This window comes from Phalaenopsis equestris, unplaced genomic scaffold (genome assembly GCF_001263595.1).
Source record: "Phalaenopsis equestris unplaced genomic scaffold, ASM126359v1 Scaffold000352, whole genome shotgun sequence".
Lineage (NCBI taxonomy): Eukaryota > Viridiplantae > Streptophyta > Magnoliopsida > Asparagales > Orchidaceae > Phalaenopsis > Phalaenopsis equestris.
Genome location: NW_018164794.1, coordinates 569,342 through 589,635, shown reverse-complemented (window position 1 = coordinate 589,635; position 20,294 = coordinate 569,342). Strand labels below are relative to the sequence as shown.

At 35.4% G+C, this 20,294-nt stretch overlaps 1 protein-coding gene across 1 annotated transcript; it reads left to right on the top strand.

The window, feature by feature from the left end:
• Positions 1-6,670: 6,670 nt before the first annotated feature.
• Positions 6,671-14,010, top strand: LOC110026146. The gene is made up of 5 exons (XM_020726972.1): positions 6,671-7,297; positions 7,436-7,672; positions 8,244-8,686; positions 8,846-9,449; positions 13,419-14,010. The coding sequence occupies exons 1-5, from the start codon at positions 7,026-7,028 to the stop codon at positions 14,008-14,010; spliced, it is 2,148 nt and encodes a 715-aa protein (XP_020582631.1). The 5' UTR covers positions 6,671-7,025.
• The last annotated feature ends 6,284 nt before the right edge of the window (positions 14,011-20,294 follow it).

The window sequence follows — 20,294 nt, the reverse complement described above, 5'->3', positions numbered from 1 at the left end:
ACAAATTGATCATCGTTGTTTGAATGTATTCTCCAGACTGCCATGCTAAATGCTATCTCATAACTGTCACCATTTATTGACTATCATCTCCCTTGGCTTTCGATCACCATCTTTTTGTTTTCATCATCCAACTTTTATCATCACTTTTATCAATTTTTAATCTTTTTGCTCTTCTACAATTCTAGAGAATAACATGCTTTTGAAATTTTTTGTACATATATAATGGATTATTTTAACGCAGTCAAATCCATTGATTTATTTTTCTGGTCTCCACATAAAAGTTTTCATTTCTTCAGTGCCAGTTTAATCTTTGGGACCTTCATGCAAAGTTATGGTATACTTTTTTCTTAAGTTTTTTTAGCATGAATAGTTTGACATCATATATGAAAATATTCCTAGTATTATATAAACAATATTTTTTCAACGGTTGATAACCAATCGTTTTATTAATAATAACATATTCTAGCAAATGAAGGCCACCCATCCCTAAATTAGAGGATCTTCTTCACAAGACAGTGAAACAATAAGTTCAACTTCTCAAAGTTTTAGAATATTTTTTTTAAAAAATAAAAATAATAATGAATTAGAACGTGAATGTCATTTCAACTAATTTCCAATCAATTTGAATGTGAATAAATTGATTGTTACAAGAGCATCATGCATATTCAACTGGTTTTTGATGTTCTTATTTTTCATGTCTTTCTGATTAAGCAAGAGGACATGTTTGTACTTCATTTTATTCTCTTTTTTTATCAAAATATCCACTTATTTGTCAATCCTGCCAAATTTTTCATTAAAGAACAGTTCATTAACAATTAGTGAAAGGTCAAGAACTCCCATCATCTTCTTGAAAAGTACTAAAATGAGAGAAAACTCTTTTTTAAATTATTCATAAAAAATCCCTTTTGAAGCACACATCAAATTCGAGTAGCATATTTTGAGTAATCATGATGTATTTTGTAGGAGTTCTTTGTCCTATGTCTTAATGTTATTCTTCATTGATGCAAGAGATCGCCCTATGTTGATCTTGATCTTGTTTATAGTGAGTATAAGCACAAAACATTATATATGAATGATGCCATTAACCCTAAACATAAAAGATAATTTGAATATTTTTTTAATAAATGAGGCCCAATCTAATATGTGTATATATATATATATATAGAGAGAGAGAGAGAGAGAGAGAGAGAGAGAGAGAGAGAGAGATAGAGAGAGATGCTGTTGTCCTCTAAAAGTGCAGAATCAGCATTCTTTTATTCATTTAGATATTTGTAACAGCATGATCAACAATTAAAGTACTTAATATCAGAGCTTTTATTTTCTGAAACGTCATTAAAATTAATAGTAAATATATTGTGATCATTCAAAGTGATCAATCATAATCTTCTTAATGTATAGTTCTATTTACAGAAATCTAAATTTTTATAATTCTGAAGTTAAAAAATACTTTTAAATGATTTGTTAATAAGTAAATGAGATCATATGTAGAACAAAATTATAATTTTTCACCGACTATATATATATATTACTAATGAACATGATTCAAACAAGAACTGATGATGGATGTTGATCATACTATATCCTCATATTATGTTTATATAACTTCTAATTAGATATAAAAAAAAAATAAATTTGGTGAAATACTATTTTTCTCTTTCTTCTCCTCACCATCTCTCTCTCTCTATGCATATATACATACATATATATGCATATTACTAAGTCTAGAGTCTGTGTATTCATTATGGCAATATTGCAGAGACGGAAGCCAAAGGTCATGTGACTGAAAGTAGGAATTTAACAGATTAGTAAACCACGTCCTAATTTAAGAAGAGAAGGTAAAATTGCATTTTGCAGAATCATACCCACATGCATGCAAAGTAGAACATATATAAAAGAAATAAACAAAGAAGAAGAAGATAAGTTGATTGAGGCGTGGGAAGAGAGAGATAAGAGATGAGAGAAAGAGGTGATTGAGCCGTGTGCGCCAATATCACGTTGAATTGCAGCAACTTATCAATGCAGCAAAAAGTCAACTTCCTCCTCATCCTCATCGCCGGAGGACCGCCGGCGGCGCCCGGAGGACAGCATAATCAGAGGCAACTCTCCGGCCATATAGCCTTCCTATTTCCTCCTCCTCCTGGACTAATCTATATTATTCGCCAGCCTTCTTCTTAATAATTACTATTGATCTCCATCATGCTCTCTCTGTAGCTCTTCAATTCTATCTGTCTTCTTCCCAATCAGACTGTTATTTCTCAGCTGGTTTTCATACTGAAGGCTCTCAGAACACTTAAACCACTTGCTCTCTCTATCTCTTCTCGCTGTATCTGAACAAGTAATTGATTGAGGGAAGTCCTTAAATGAGGCATGAAGGGGTATTTTGGGAATAAGATTCAACAAATTACAAACTAAATAACTTAATTGGGTTGACCTCCAACTGAGTGGGAGCTACAAAACTTGTTCATTTGAATCCGATTATTATTAATTAATTAGAATAATATCAAGTAAGAGCGTAAGATGAGTTAATTAATGCCCCCCCCCTACGTAATACTAATATAAGACGATAAATCTGATGCTTATCATCATCATCTTCAATTCATCATAGCCCATATAGCATCAGCACCCATATATGCTTATCTAAATATACAAATTGTGGAATAATAGTTTGTCTAAACTTATGAGCCGACACCAAATGAGAGATTATTAAATATGAAGTCTAATTTTATCAATTATCTTAGATAAGGTTGATCTTCATTTTTCAAGGTTAATACCATCGTAGTGGGTTGATAATATGGTACTTAAAAATCTTAAATTAAGGCTATCATAAAGTCTTAAATTGAAATGTTATCATGAAGGAATATATACAAGTTGTAAAGAAAGTCTATAAGTGATGCTACAAGATTTTTAAATAGTAATTGATAAGTAGTATTAGAAGGTGTACATTCCACTATGTAAACGCATATAATCCTTAGTTGTAATGAATCAACAACAAAGAATAATAACTAAATTAGAGGAGGAGATTTGAATTTTTGAATGTGTAAAATTGGATGTGTCAAAATATTTAGAGAGTACTAGATTTCAATTGTTGTTGGGCATTTGCAGGCCTTTTCCAATGAATTTGTAATGGCTAAAGGTGTTCAACATAATCATGGATCTCCTTGAATGAGAGGAAATTGTATGACCTAATTTGTTATGTAGTTTGAATACACAAAAGACTATTAATTGGTGATCCAAATATAACCTTTAAAATTCCTTGAGAGGTTATTAATTTGACCTATATTATCAAGGTAATGGAAATCAATGCTCTAACTTTCAAACTTTTTTTTTTTACCCTTTTAGTTGGATGAAAAATAATTATAATATAAAAATTTGATGAATTAATTAAAAGCCATCATTTAGTTCAAATTTGATATAATTAACCCTTTTAGTTGGATGAAAAATAAATATAATATAAAAGCCATCATTTAGTTCAAATTTGATATAATTAGAAATCATTTAATTTGATTGATTAATAAATACATTGCACAAGATGTAGCCATGGCCACTTCCCATTGTTGCCACCACGACCACAACCATGAGTCACCACCAACAATTGGGTTTTACATTGATTTTATTTTACTTCAACTTACGTACATAAAAAAAAAAAATTTTTTTTTTGCATTGGTTTAACACTTGGCGGGCAACTCAAAAGTATTTTAATATGTTACATTGTTTTTACATTGCATTGGATTCTTAGAAAATCAAATTACCCCAAAAAGTTTCAAAAGAAATGCAATCATATGTGTGGAAAAATAAGATAAATCATTAAAGGATTAAACTTCAAGATTTTTGAACTATTATACTAATACTTCTTCTCTGAAATCGATCTTTGAACTCTTAGAGAAATAATTTTTTTTTTTTTGCGGAATTCTCTCTTGTAGAGACACACAATAACACTTGCCATCATAATGTCTCTCAAAAAATATTTTAAACATACAATTTAAATGACATTGAAGATATAAGTGCTTGGTCTATAGAGTATGTAGTTGGCAGAGTGTCTTACCTCAAACTAGTAGACTTGGATTCAAGCACACATTAATCAATATGAGGGCTCAACTTTCTTAGTTGTCACTAGAGCTTGACTCATGTAATCCTCACTCATAAAGTATCCACCACAAAAATATTAAAAAAGAGATGCGAAGAGTAGGAGAGAAGAGGCGTGCTATCTTAGAACGAAAGGTAAACATTATATGTTTGCTTTGTAAATTAAGTTTTTTTTACTATTCAAGAAAGAAAAATTCTTGCTCTACTTTTTGTCGTTAGTAATAGTGTTTCTCTCAGTTAGAAAAAAATTATATATATTTTTTATTTCTTTAGTTTTTCATAAAAATATAATTTTTAGTTAATCTTTCTAATTTAAAGCTTAGTGGATTATTTAATATGTGTAGCACTTTAACTTGAGGGCACCCTCCTTCTTATCAATGGGATGCACCAATGGCCATACTAAATTATCATCCCTAGCCTTGTTGACACGAAAGAATCCATTAAAAAAACCATATAATTTGTAAACGTATATCTATATTTAAGTGAGTACTCCTAAATTCTCCCAATAAATTAAAAAGGTGATTTATTCAAGGATTTGTGCACTAAATCATAACCATAATATGCTTTTTCACCAAAGTATAAATAATAAACCATCATAATGCATGAAGATATTTACAGGCTAGATGTCAATGGATGTTGAACATTTGGAGTGACTAAAGTTGTTCAACATAATCGTCCTCTTAAAGATGAGAACATTGTATGCCCAAATTTTTTATAGCCCGAATGCACGAAAGATAATTGATTAATTGGCGATCCAAATATAACCCTTAAAATTTCTTAAGAGCTTTTTTGGACCTATAATATTAGTTGGTTCTAGACCCCGGTGCGACCACACACTTTACTTCAGATCTTAACAACATCTAACCTCAGCACACTTAATCTTGATAGAATTGGCGGACATTCTTACTAAAGCTCTTCCAAAATATCAGTTTCGTGCTCTTCACACCAAGCATATGGTTCTACCAAGAACTCTCAGCTTGCAATATACACTATGGTCCCCAAGCACCCATAAAATCAATATGATAACCGAATGGCAGCATGGCACTCAGTACTCTCACATCACCCACTCCAGAATATTCTATATTAGCAGTATATAACTTGTACTACTATAGAGGTGCTATTCCATGGGCAACACCTACTGGTAAACTACTTCTTCTTCCCGTTCTGTTTGTTGTTCTTGCACTTCTCAAATCACTGCCCACAATTGGTTTTTATATTGATTTAAAAATGATCTCTTGCATTTATTTGACACTTAATCAAACAATTGAAAAACATCTATAATATGTTACATTATTTTTTATTTTGCATTTATTTTTCAGCAAATCAAATGACCTCATAATTCTCAGAAAATGTTTTGATCATATATGTGACAAAAAAAGATAAATCATTACATCATTAAACTTTAAGATATTTCAACTTTTATAAATAATTTTTCTCACAAATTGATCTTTGATCTCTCTCGGAAACAATATCTAATGAATTCTCTCTTACTAAGATGTATGCCAGTGTAACAGTTATTATCATAGAGCCCCTCGAGAATATTTAACAATCAAATTTAAATGACATTGAAGATACAAGTGCTTTGTCTATAGAGGTGTCATCAGAGTTCATATTGAAGGTATAAACAAATTATAAATATATTAAAGGAAGCAATAAACATCATAACATGTATCACTGATATGTAAAGATGTAATGGATAAATTTTGGCATAGGTCTTCCCCTTGGAAAACACAAAACATAATAAAATTATGAAATTATAGTTTATATAAAATAAGTTATTACAATATGATTCATGCATCTTAGTTAATATACAACTTGATTAATAACTTTGGGTCATCCAATGCTTTCATATTTTTTTTCTTGCAACTTTTTAGCCTCATTTTTGGGTGATTAAATTAAATAATTTTAACTCCGCAGCTTTTAGATTACCATAAAATCCTCAAATCATGAAATTATGATCAAATAAAACGGTTTTTTTTTTGTTTATGGGCCTAAATTAATTTATACTTTAAATTAAATAAGCCCAGTTTTGCGCTGAGGCTCGATCCAACTTAGTCCCTTCTGGATCAAACCAAACAACAACAAACATATGAGATTTAAGTTAGTAGGATTTAGTTGCAGGAGTAACTTTTAAAAATATGTTTTATTTGTTAAAATTTTAAAAAAATGTAATTAATTTTTTATTATTTTACTAATATGAAAAAATAAATAGTTAAATATAATCAAATTGTATTTAAATTTTATTTCTAAGTATGTTAATTAATAATTAACCAGTCTAATTATTATTCAGTAAATTGATTAATTATTATTAAATTTTATTTTAACTAATTATTTATAAGTAATAAATTACATTTATAAATTAATAAGTAGCAATTGATTATATTAATTACTAATTACTTATAATTTTAATTAAATAAATAAAAATTAATCAGTTTTTTAATAATTAACTATTAAATAGTTATGAATAAATGCATGTAATTATAATTAATAAGGTAATATAATATTAATCAATCTTTTTTATTATTAATCAATTAAATTAATAAAATTAACTTAAAATTAAATGACTTACCCCCTTCCCCCTATGCCCGAAACCCTACCCCCTCCCGCACTCCCGGTTCGCCCAGAACCAGCACCTTCGCGACCGAACCGTCGCGATAATAGTCGCGATTAGAGCTAGCCGGAAAGCCAACGACGGAATCGAGGCGTAAAGAGACCACCTTTCTCCTCCATCATTTCCGCTCCTACCCGAAACCATTGAGGAAGGTGAACCTGTTCGCGCCTTTCTTTCTCTTCGCCGAACATCAGGATTTAGTAATCAAATCCGCGTCTTTATTTTGTACAAACTTACCGTCTGGCAAGAGTTGGTCTAAATCCGTGGCCAGACAGCCCCTTCTGTTACTAGTCATCGAGGCTTTACTCGGCTGAACAAATTTGCAGAGGCAATGGGGAAAAGAAGAAGGCGGTGCAAGAGGATGAAAGTAGGGGATCCATCTTCTCCTACTCTCTACCCTTCTCTCGACCTGAAGACGTTTCCGTTAATGCTTGCCGCCGCTTCTACAGCCGATGCCCAAAATCCCATCTTTCGGTCCCTCCTCAAACGCCTCCTTTCTGCTCATTACTCCCTCCTCACCCCTCCCACTTGCTCTCTACTACCACTCTCTATTCTCCTCCCTCCTTGTCTCCTCGCTCTCCTTCCCCTCCTCCTCGCTTCTAGGTAATTAATTGGAAAAAGTCTTCCCTCTTTTAGGCTTTTCCCAGCTTTAAAATTTCTTCTTGGTTTCGGCTAAATCTTCGGGCATATTGTGATAATTTAAGAAAAAATGACCTTTTTTCGCTTTGTCTTGTTCCTCAGCTGCCCGTCTTTAGCTGTTCTGAGTGCTCAGCTGGTTGGCGCAGCTTCACTTTGCTCTCTTGAGGCAAACTCGATGATAGTTTTGGATAAAGAGATTGTTAATGAGCTTCTAAGGGCAGTAGTGAGCAGAAGCCGGAGCGTGGCAGTGGCAGCCTGTAATGCTGTGCTGGATCTCTCTGTATCATCTAATGGAAGGGAGACACTTAGAAGAGAATTTCTTGTGATTGAGAAGCTTTTGTAAGTATCCGCACAGTTAACCTTTTTAACTAATTTTGCTCTTCATTATGGTCATATATCTAAACTCATTTTAGCTCTTATTGTTGAGAAATATGACTAAACCAAATCAATCACAGGACAAAGAAGATCACACAAAATATGCCAATAATTTAATGGGAAATGTACATACTTGGAACACAACTCATATGTATTTGCATATCTTACACCTAAAATGTTATATTTACATACATAGCACTTTGGTATTTTAAACCTCTGCATGAAAATGTTTATTTCACTTTTAAAAAGAGGTAATAGTACTATTTTTATGTGATATTAAAGATTTGAGTGTTGTGCTTGTAAATATGAAAGTTTAGGTGTGAGGTATGTGAACACATAAGAATTGTTTAATATGCAAGTAAATGCCTAAGAGTGGCTAAAGTGGCTCTAATCTGTGGTCTTGTATGAATAGACCTTTCCTTTAAGCATTGGTACATGAATCCCATCTTATATGACTTTGTTCCCTTTATTTGAAACTTTTTCTTGTGTAATCTTTATTTTTTAGCTTTTTTTCATGAATTTTAATTTCCTATAGATCTTTGTTGAATCAGGTGAATGACTCTCCAAAAGACCTCCTTTCCCTTGTTCATGATGAAAAATGTGATACTCCTGTAGCATTGGTCCTTGATGCTGCGTTAATTTTGATAAATACATCCGATGAGGACCGCTTACAAAGTGTTCCACATGAACTTATTGAAAATTTTCTCCCTTTGCTGAAGGTATTGTGGGAAAATTCATATAACTCCAATCTAACAAGTAATTTACATAGGGAGCATGACTGTGTTCATCGTAAAAAGTATGATCTAGCTGCTGCTTTATTTAGGTTGTCTATGGATCATGTTCCTCTTGAAAATTGGAAAGCTGAGGAACTTATCAGGGGTATTTTTGGTGTTGAAAAATTTACTTTTGAAAACTTCATACTCGACCACTGGGAGGTCTCACCACTTGTTTTCAAGGGAACATGGAATAGTTTGGAGGGTAACCACTCTATCTTCAACTCACTGAGTAATTGTTTTGGTTACATGAAAGATGGAATTTTTCTTACATCCTTATCACAAAAGTTAGTATCGTGTCCTCCTATTGCATCGGATGAGTTAGACATCTTCTCTTTTCTAAAAGAAGTAAATGATTTCTTAGGCTCTCAAATCATTTATGGGCAAGATATTCGCGTCCTAAAAACGCTGACGGAATCCATGCATGAAATTGGTGACGAAGAAGTCCACTTTTTCAAGGATAGCATGGAATTTGACTTGAAAGATGAATTCATTATTCAAAAATTTAAAGAAGCATTACAAGATGGTTTTACCATTGCTTTGCGTGGAATGGAGTTCAGGAATAGTTTCGTTGCTGCGATTACTGAAATGCTATCGAATTTATTAGGTCAGCCGTCGGCTGGGGCGAACATATACCTGACACCTCCTAAATCTCAAGGTTTGGCAAGACATTTTGATGATCACTGTGTGTTTGTTTGGCAAATATTTGGAAAAAAGCAATGGAGAATTTTGCCGCGATCTGAGAACTTTATCCCGAGGCTTTACGAACCTCTTGGTTCCTTGCAGAGTTCAAGTCGAGATGAAGGTGGATATATGGATGTTCTAATTAAGGAAGGAGATGTTCTGTATATTCCAAGAGGATTTCGTCATGAGGCTCATACAATTTTCAATGTGGATGAGTCTAAGGACTCAGATGGTCAATTTTCCTTGCATTTGACACTTGGAGTTGAAATTGAGCCTCCATTTGAGTGAGTTATATCTTGTAATTATCAATTTTATGAGTTTTCTGCGTCTTAGCCATAATACTCAGATCTCTTATTTTCTTGTAGCATGATTAATATCTTCCTTTTTAAGAACTTAAAATTTCCTGCAAAAATTTTTAACAACTATGGTTAAGCCTAATCCCTACTTAATTTGTATGTTTGGTTCTGTTGTTTTTATTTTTATTGTTACCCTATTAGCTACACCGCCGGAATTCTCACCCCATTTTCAATATCATGTAACATTCAATGTGTGATTGATTTTTCTACATTTTTTTTTATATTTCATCATAAATTGATGCATGTTCTTCTTTCTGTACTAAACAATTTGTGTTAGGTAATCTTCATCCTATCTGATAATATTGATTGGGAATTAGTTTGTGACCTAATTCAAATCATCTAGAGCAAATTAGCATAAGTAAACAAACGAATAAAAAAAATAGTGATTTTTATATTGTTTCATCTAATTAATGACTACTTCCTATTTGTGTTGTTGTAGGTTGCACTATGATAACGCTCTTATAATGATTTTTATAAGTGAGAAATTCAAAGCATGTCATATTTTCTACAATTTTTTTTTTAATTTTTTATTATCTCTTGTGATGAAACTTCAATAGGAATACCCCATTTTTTTAATAGAACACTAACGCAAATATACTTGACTTGGGGCTCATCGAGTCTAGCTGGGCGTAGGTCCAACCCAGTTGGGTTGGCCTGTCCTCTTAGAGTGGGGGCCTACCGTCCCCTCCTTTCTCCCCTTTCCTTTCTTTTTTTTCACTCTTTCTATTCTTTCTTTCTTCCTCTTCATTTTTTCTTAATTTAAATCCTTTCCTAAAAGTCTAAATTTTGATTTTATTATCCTTTTTTAATTTAAATATTTTCCCAAAATATGAAAGTTGATTTTTATTCTCCTTTCCTATTTTAAAAGCCTTTTCTAAAATTTGAAATCTGATTTTTATTCTCTTTATTTTAAGTGTTTCCTAAGATAAATGTTTCTTTATAAATAGGAGAGGATGTGCTTTGAAATAGGGGTCTGTTTTACGAAATTTAAATTCAATTTTGTTGAGTATTTTTACTCTTGAGGGTTGTATTTGACGTCAAGGTAGTGCTCTGATTGTCCCTTGTTCGGCGTGGTGATAGTCTCCACGGGTCCGGGTGGTGCTCCAGTTGTAGCTCGACCTCGCCGAGATATTTAGCTTTTCGTATATCCTCCTAGTTGTTGTTTTACTTCTTCCACTGCAGCCCCACCTTTCCAGCCTTCACCGCAGCCGCCAATCTAGCCTCTGATGACGTTCTTGCATCTCTGCAGTTGCGGTTCGACACCGTTACCATCGCCACCCTTGCTGCCACTGCCCAAAACAACAAGGATATACAGTTTTCTGCTGTTCTAGTCTCCACCCATCGCCTTATCTTCCCTCATTCTTGTTGCCCTCACTATCCTTGCCCTCCACCTTCCCTGCTGCAACACGTAGCGCCTTCGCTTTGTTGTTTTCTTGCTGTCTAGCAACCCTAAACATCAACCAGCTGTTGTTTTAATTGCCACCCCAAGATGTCTTGTTATTTCTGTGGTTGTCCATCTCTCCTGCCACCTCCCTACAGTCGTAGCCCTCTTTCCTCAACCACCAACCGCCGTCCAACAACCTCCATCCTCTTTGTCCCTCATGGAAGCCTTTTATTGTTTATGTTTTCATATTTGTTTGTTATTTTTTTCATGCTTTCCCATATCGTATTTGTAATATGTCTGGAATTCAGAAATAATGTTTGTGTTTCCGTTGTGATTTGGTTTAACTTCGGTATCATTTGGTATCAGAGCTAGCCCAACTTTTGTCTCATCGTAGGGTTTCTTAGCATTAAACCCAACTCAAACCCTAACCCTACCAAATTTTTTTCTTTCTTATTCCTAAACCTTAGCCATGCCACTAATGAGATACATGTTCGTACCTACCCGGGAGTAGATACGGCGAGAGATATGCCGACTTTAGCGGTTTATTACGAACTTTGAGGATGAAATTCAATGGGAGGTGATCCTCGACCGTGATCGAGAGCGTCGAAGGGGAGAACGAGAAACTCTGATGATGAAGCAGGAGACACGGTACCAGTTCCTGCCAACTTACGACCGCCAAAAGTTACATACCTTAGCATTAGAAATGGAGAGACCACATCACCCAAGCGACCCCCCTTGCTAATATCCAACGATACCAATCTACAAGTCTGTCACAGCCGGAATATGTTGCAAATGTCACAGATTTGGACATATTGAAGCAGAATGCACAACCAGTGGAGTGAACAATTTCACCGAGCAGGGAGTCATTGAAAAGTTGGGTAATGACACTGTAGGCACTGAAAATGGTGAGGACTTAAACAGGGAGAACACGCTTCCAGTTAAAGAGGTGAATGATCGGGAAGAAGATACAGACTTTCGAGAGAATTCTCATTTTTTCAGCCAACGAGGAAGAGACACCACCAAATCCAGTTGATCCCGAGATAGAGATTCCAGTTGAAGTAACAGCCGCTGCTTTTGATGATAGTGACTCTAAGGTAATAGGCGTCCTAACAGATTCTGAGATTATGGTGTCTCGAGCTAGCTTCTTTCAGACGGTAAGAGGTACATGAGTAGGAATGACCTTGGATGTCTACAAGGGTTATGAGTTCGAGGAACTGAGAACAGATATAGGTACATGAGTAGGAATGACCTCGGATGTCTACAAGGGTTATGAGTTAAAACCCTTTCCTAAATTTTTAAATTGGATTTTTATTCTTCTTCTTATTTTATATGTTTCCTAAGGTAGGTCGTGTCTCTTTACAAATAGGAGAAGATGTGCTTTGAGTTAGGGGTTTGTTTTATGAAATCTGAATTCAGTTTTGTCTTAATATTTTTTCTCTTGAGGGTTGTATTCGGTGACAAGGTAGTGCTCTGGTTGTCCTTTGTCCGAGGTGGTGATTGTCTCCATGAGTCCGGGTGGTACTCTTGTTGTAGCTCGACCCCACCAAGAAATTTATCTCTCTGTCCGTCCTCCCGGTTGCTGTCATACTTCTTCCACATCAGCCCCACCTCTACGGGCCTTCACCGCAGTCGTCAATCCAGCCTCCGACGACGTTCCTGCACCTCTCCAGCTGCAGCCATAACAACCCTTGCTGCCACCTCCCAAAACAGTAAGGATCTACTGTTTTCTGCAGTTTCAGCCGCCGCCCCATCGCCTTATCTTCTCTCGTCCTTGCTACCCTCACTGTCCTGGCCGTCCACCTTCGCTGCCGCAGCACGCAATGCCTTTGTTTTGTTGCTTTCCTGCTGTCCAGCAGCTCCAAACAGCGACCGGCTGCTGTTTTGATTGCCGCCCCAAGTTGTCTTGCTGTTCCAGCGGCTGCTCATCCCTCCTGCCACCTCCCTACAGCCGCAGTCCTCTTTCCTCAGCGACCAACCGCTGTCCAACAGCCTTCGTCATCGTTGTCTCTCACGGAAGTCTTTTATTGTTTATGCTGTCATATTTGTTTGTCATCTATTTTCTGCTTTCCCATATCATGTTAGTAATATGTTTGGAATTCAGAAATAATATTTGTGTTTTTGTTGTATTTTGTGTTAACTCCGGTATCAATACTTTTATACAATTATAGGCACTCTATCCTTGTATTATCTCTGCAAAGACCGTTCTTCGTAAAACATTAATTAGACTTCATAATTTAGCGACATAAAATTTTAGTAAATGTATGTGATACTTATTGGGGGAGTTTTTCACATAAATTAGGATAAACAAATATTTGATTTCTTCAAAATAAAATAACTCAACTCGAATGCATAAAGATAAGCACCAACAATTCAAGAGGCGGACGGTCTTTCTCAAACCCTAGACCTAAGGCTCAAGCCACAATCCCATTAGCATAGCCCAAACCCTAAACATATCATCCCTAATTATTACCCACAATAATAAATAATGAAAATTTTTTTTTTTTCATCTTCAGGTGGGAAGGTTTTACTCATATAGCTATTCATTGCTGGAGCCAGAAGAAGCAGAAACATAATTCTATTCATCCCATCGACTCTGAACTGCTCAAACTAAGACGTGTGCTTGTAAATATGTTACATGTTGCAGTAAGGCTGACTGCTGATAAAAATACGGTACTAAAAAAGGCTTCTTTGATCACCTCCCCTCCTTTCTCCTCCAATATCAGATCGAAACAGAAAGCTACTTTCCATCATATTATCAATACCATTAACGTAAGCTCCATCTTTTGGGAGACATTCAATCTTATTGTCACTGCTGTTCGAGAGAACAATGAAGACTACCTGCAGTGGATGAGATGGCTCAGACATCTGTGTCCCCAAAATCTTGATTTTAAGAATTCAATTTTTGATAAACCATTGGAGCTATTCAAGGAATTTGTGTTGCTGAATTGTAGGCCTTTGGAGGAGGTGATGGATGAGTTCTCCCAGGTTAAATCTGACTTCTGCACATTTGTTGTTTTTGAAGATGCGTGTGATGAGCTGAGTGTGTTGCTTCAGAAATACAGGAAAACTAGACAACAGTATATGAAGGGGATGCTTTCCCTATAACTGCTGCCATTCTCAATTTTTATTTATTTATTTAGGGAGTATGGCTTTGTATTTAATGGCTTACATATACATTTACATACTTATTCCTCCACCTAAACCTTGCTCGTTGAATCCGTCTAAAATTGAGAAATTAAGGGGAATCTTAATTTTGAATTATTTCATTTTTACTGAAGCAGAATTATACCATGATTTAAACATTGCTTAAATTAATTAATTGTAGTTAAATGCTATAAAGAGATAAATGATAATAACATATGTTAACATTGAATATTATATTATGTGGGCAAGAGATTTGATTCATTTTAATTTAATTTAATGTTTTATGAAAAATATTGGGCAGTGAAGTTTAATTGTAACATAAATAATTATTCCTAAAAGAATTTTATCATAATTTTGTTTTGAAGCCTTCATATGGCATCCTTTCCAGCCTTTGGTGGTGAGGCTGGCGGCGCCTGGACTGATATGAGGCCTTATGCATGATAGGAAGAGGAGGAAGGCTGCTTAAGGCGGCCGGAGCCACATCTCCTTCTGATCATGGCTGGCTTAAAAAGACGAGTATAATGTATATATGAAGTAAGAGAAGAGTTCAACTTGCACAATCCTTTTAATTAAATGGAGAGATGAAGATCGAGGGGGGTAAGAGCAGACTAGATTGTAAAGTGGAAAGCATTGGGTTTGGTCGCATGCGATTGTGATGGAAATTATGTAAGGCGATGGTTAGATGTGCAACGAATATCGCTGCATATGCCTGCTCCACATTACCAGCAACTGTACTACAACCAAGCTGAATCAATCAACCATAACTGAATGATCGCAGCCACTCTTTTGACATTCTTCAAATCTCCTATGTTCATTTATTGCCCCTTACTGTTCCGAATGTAATGTTAGTTGGATTAATGAAAAGCTTCTATTCCTTCCTACTCTCTCGATTCTCCCAACATTCTTCATGGTATCAGAGCACTCATATCCTCCTCCAATGCTTCCTCCAGCGACCAACCTGCAAACCAACAAACATCTCTGCCTAGTGACAACCCGATTCCCAAAGTTCAGAACCTAGTCTTGAGCAACAGTCAGAGCCTAGTCTCCACTCACTCGTCGCAGATAACCATACAACTTGGAAGGCACAGGTACTCTAGCTATTTCGAGCAAACTGATATGATAGCTTCCTCGGTGGCACCTGCCCATTCCCGTCCAAGCATCTACCCAATGGGAACGGTACTCCACACCTCAATCCTGATTTTACCAAATGGATGTTAATAGACCAAAACCTAGCTGCGGCTCCCTTCTCGGTTATATCTCCATCAATCTTACCATATGTCCTACCTCTGGACACTTGCCAAGACATCTGGACAACGATTGAACGCCGTCTTCAATCTTTCAACCGGTCTAGAATTATCCAGTTAAGAAATGAACTCCACAATCTCAGCATATTGAATAAATCTATGACCCAATACCTATCTGAAATTAAAGCTAGGGTCGACACCTTAGCAGTCGCTGGCGCCTCAATCAACCTGGAGGACATCTTACACTACACTCTCAAAGGATTGCCTTCCACTATGTACATTCCTTCAAACATTATCCCTTGAAAACCTTGCAAATGAAACGACCAAAGAAACTTCCAATTCTACCGTCCTCACCGCCTCCCACGGTTGAGGAAGAAGCCACAACAAAAGTCACACCCCCAATGAAAATCACAATGGATCCTACTCTTGCTTCACCTCACCAAACCAAAAATCCAACCACACAAGCAAGCTCCACCCATTTGTCAAATATGTCACAAAGTGGGACATGGAACTTTCAAGTGTTGGTTTCACCATGATAAATCCTACCAAACTCCTGCAGCACTTGTTGCCTCCAAAACCAACTCAACCGATGGCAAATGGTACCTTGAAAGTGGTGTCACAGAGCACTTCACTGTTGAACTAACCCAACTCATACATGCTCAAGACTATCAAGGAGACAACACAATTACAGTTGGAAATGGCCAACAACTGCTCATTGCACAAGTCGGCCAAGGTATCCTGCCCACTCCTCTGACATCTTCCTCAATTATATCACATTACCAATCTATCTTATAATCTTCTTCTCCATACATAAAGTAACCAAAGCTAACTCATGCTCCATCTCTTTCATCTCCGATGCTTATCACATCATGAATCCAAAGACCAACCGCACCATCCTTAAAGGTCCAAGCATCGGCGGACTCTATCCTATCACCTCTCAAACCATCAACCTTTCTTGCACTCCTTCTGGTTCAACACATACCACGACTCTTGACACCAACGACTTAGGTCTTCTTTTCCACTTGAACTTGTTCATAGCAATATATGGGGACCTTCCCCCACCCTATCTCTACAATGCTATAAATATTATTTGGTTTTTATTAATGACTACTCTAGATACACTTGTGTTTATCTTCTTCACAACAAAAATGAAACAACAAAAAAAATTATAGAATTTAAAGCAATGGTCGACAACCATTTTCCATTCAAAATAAAAAAACACTCCGCACTGATGGTTGCGAAAAATTTCTCAATACCACTTTACAAACCCATCTTTAAAAAATAGTATACTTCACCAATACACATATCCCTACACCCTTGAACAGATTGACGCCTCTGAATGTAAACATCGCCATCTCATCAAGATCGTTCACACTCTTATGACTACCGCATCCCTTTCTGCTCATTTATGGGCCGATACATTACTCATTGCCACCAACCTTATTAATCACCTACCTTCCTCTGCTTCAAACAATAGCTCCCTGCGAACTACCGTATCAATGTTAATCACCCACCTTTTCTACTCATACCTACTTTCTTTTTAAAAAAAAACACCTCCTCTCACCACACCCACAGATAAAACTCAACCACAACAACCAACCACACCTACATCTACCTTCACAATTCCACCCCCACACCATTCTCATAGATAATACTCAACAACAGTAATCAAGACCATCTCCTATTCATCCCACTCCCTCACCTATCTTCTCTCCACTGAACCCAATTCCAAGAGTATCTTCTCCCAAACATCCTCAAGCTCCATCCACACATCCCATGCAAACTCTTCTCAAAACTGACTCACTAAAACCTTATCAAATCCTCAACCTCACACATCAATCCCAATCCGATCTGACATGCTACTAGTCCCCCCATCTCCTCATTAGAATGTCATCGGTTGCAAGTGGACATTTTGACACTAAACTCAAAAGATGATGGCTCCATCGTGCATGATAAAGCCCGCCTAATAGGAGATGGTCTACACTGTAGTCTTTAATGTTCCAAATAGGCTCCATCGTGCATCAAACAAAAACACAATTTTGACTACACTGAAACATTCAACCTCGTCTCCAAATTACCCACTATCTGAGTTCTCATCACTCTTGCTCTTCACCGCAAATGGCCAATTCTCCAACTGGACGTCTTTAATGTGTTTCTTCATAGCCATCTAACTGAAATTGTTCACATCTTGTTAAATCTCGTTGGGCAGCCCACTTGCAACTTAAAACACATTTATCACTAACATATGAGAATGTCATGCAAGGAGAGCACTCTGAGTTATAATATTTGTAAAAAAAGAATACGAAAGTTACAACTCGACATCTGCGCCTTTCTCTAGTTGCATCCATGTATTTCGATATTGAAAAAGCTAACACATAAGCATCAATGAATTAGCTACAATCATATAGGATTACAAAAAAAACCAACATAAGCAAATAACATTACAGAAGTAAATAGAAAACATAAAGAGGAATGAAAAACTCTCAAATAAAGTGGCATGTTTAAAACAATTTAAAAATTCGAAGAACCATGAAAAACCATAAACAAATAGAAATGTCTCACAAAAATCTAATTAAAAAAAAAGTCCCTCAAATGTCACTACTCCCATTAAAATAATGTGGGTAAGCCACGCTACGGTCAACGAGCATCACTTTGAAAAAGTCTCTTTGGGTCGAATCTTCAAGCAACCTCATAGATAACAAATACAGTGACATTTCCTTTGAAATTTTTAGAGTTGCATCCAGAATTAACATAACTGCTGGACAAAAGTTGCTTGTGATGTGTTGGGGTCATTGGTTCATGAAGCCACTAACTGTGAGATCAACTTCCAATGAAAGCAGCTCCTGCTTTATTTTTATTTTCAAATCGGGGACGCATTGACCGGCTTGTGGACTCAACTTCATGTTGGTCAGTTCCCAAGTTTTCGGGGATGCCACCAAACCCTGTCTCTTTGAGAACACTTGCATAGTTGTTCGTTGTCACGACACCCCCAAACATACAATCTAACTTCTCTTTCAACTCAGGATCAATTTCACTATATTTAATTTTTTTGCAACAGAAACCACCTATAAATTCATATAACATGTAGTTGAATTTAAAAATAAATTAAAAATTGACAAAATATGGGACATTTAAAAAATGCTCACCACCAGTCTTTGTGCCCACCACTCCTCGAAGCATCAATCGCTCGCTTTACCGGATCACACCCCAAGCTCATTAACCCTCGCTTTAATTCTTTCGAGATTTTACAATTCTTCTTTAGCCGATCTCCCTTGCTTTTTAACTGCATTTTATCATACTCTTTGCATGTAATTTTCTTGAATTTTCTAATAATATTTTGCCAACCTTCTTTGTTGAATTAGTTTGTCGGCCTATTTCCTGGATCGACCTCCTCGAGGCAAAGGTCGTAAAATATTAATTTGTCTCTATAATCCACATTTGTGATGAACCGACCTCTTTTGCCTTAACTATTGTAGTAATAATATAAAAAAAAAACTAATTAACATAAATAAGAAAGCCACAATATCACAAAGCAAAGAAAAATAGAAATGCCACAATATCATCACTAATGCTATCACGTCCACACACCAACACCTCCACACAGACAGCAACACCTCCACACTCCAACACATCAAGACACCGACACCTCCACAGACTAGCACATTAAGACACTAACACATCCAAAACACCACCATCACAACCTCCACATACCAACACCTCCATACAAACACAACCACTCGCCTAAGAAACACGATGGAAAGTAGAGATTCACGCTCTTGCTGGGAGAAATGGGTGAGATTTGCTTTGTTCCATGACAGAAGCGAGTAAGAAAAGGATTTTGGACGGAGGCGTTACTAAAGGGGTAGATGTGTTTAACACAAATGTTTTATGCGATATATAAGTAAATATTAAGTTTAACACCCTAAACCCTAAATCTATAAGATTTGCTCGGTACACAGGTTTTAAAATTGTACTCTCCTATCGTAGGGTTTTACAAGTAAATCTATAAGATTTGCTTGGTACACAGGTTTTAAAATTGTACTCTCCTATCGTAAAATTCATTTTTTCAAACTAAAATTTCATGTATGTCAAAAGTTATTGCTAATATTTTAATATAGACAATAATTTGTAATAAATTTATGTTTATAAACTTCATTTTTAATTTTTAATTTTGATGAATTTCCTTGCTTTAATATATTTTTTTGATAAATTTTACGATTAAAAAACTTCCATTTTGGAGAAATTTTGTAAGATTTTTATTAATACGAATAAAACCTAATTTAAGTTAATCTCGAATACATGGGTTTGTGAATGTGAGATGTTATCTAAAAAAGATTGATTTTATATGCCTTCAAATGCACTTAATTGAGTAAAGTGCCAAAATAGTTACAAATATTTAGAAGATGATATTTTAGTCATAGATTTATTTTATAAAAGTGTCAAAATAATCTCCAGACTCTTTAAATTAAGTTCTAAAAAATTTTCATGGAAAACTATTAGAGCTTAATTTTAAAATAGTCGGTTTATTTTGACACTTCCATGAATTGAGGCTAAACTAGTCCCATGTAAACAATTGGAGATTATTTGATACTTGTTTTTTTTATAAAATACTATCAAAATATCATTTTGAATAATAATAATAATAAAACTACAATTGAAATGTAATCTCAAAATTTTATTTGAACGAAGTTACAGATGTTATGAATTTATTATGAAATTTTCTTAAATGCGAGTGTATTTCTTCAAATTTAAAGATAACATAATTGTACATCAGATGAGCGCTCACACGAATCAGGAAGAAATCAAATGGACAAATAATTTAGAGGACTATATTTAAAAAGGGATCAAAGACGAAAGACTGAGAACCCACATATGAATGACCAAGGGTTTCATAAGGTTATAAAAGTGTCAAAATAATCTCCAAATTCTTTAAATTAAATCTATAAGATTTGCCTTTAAATGATATTTTAGCCCACATATGAATGACCAAGGGTTTCATAA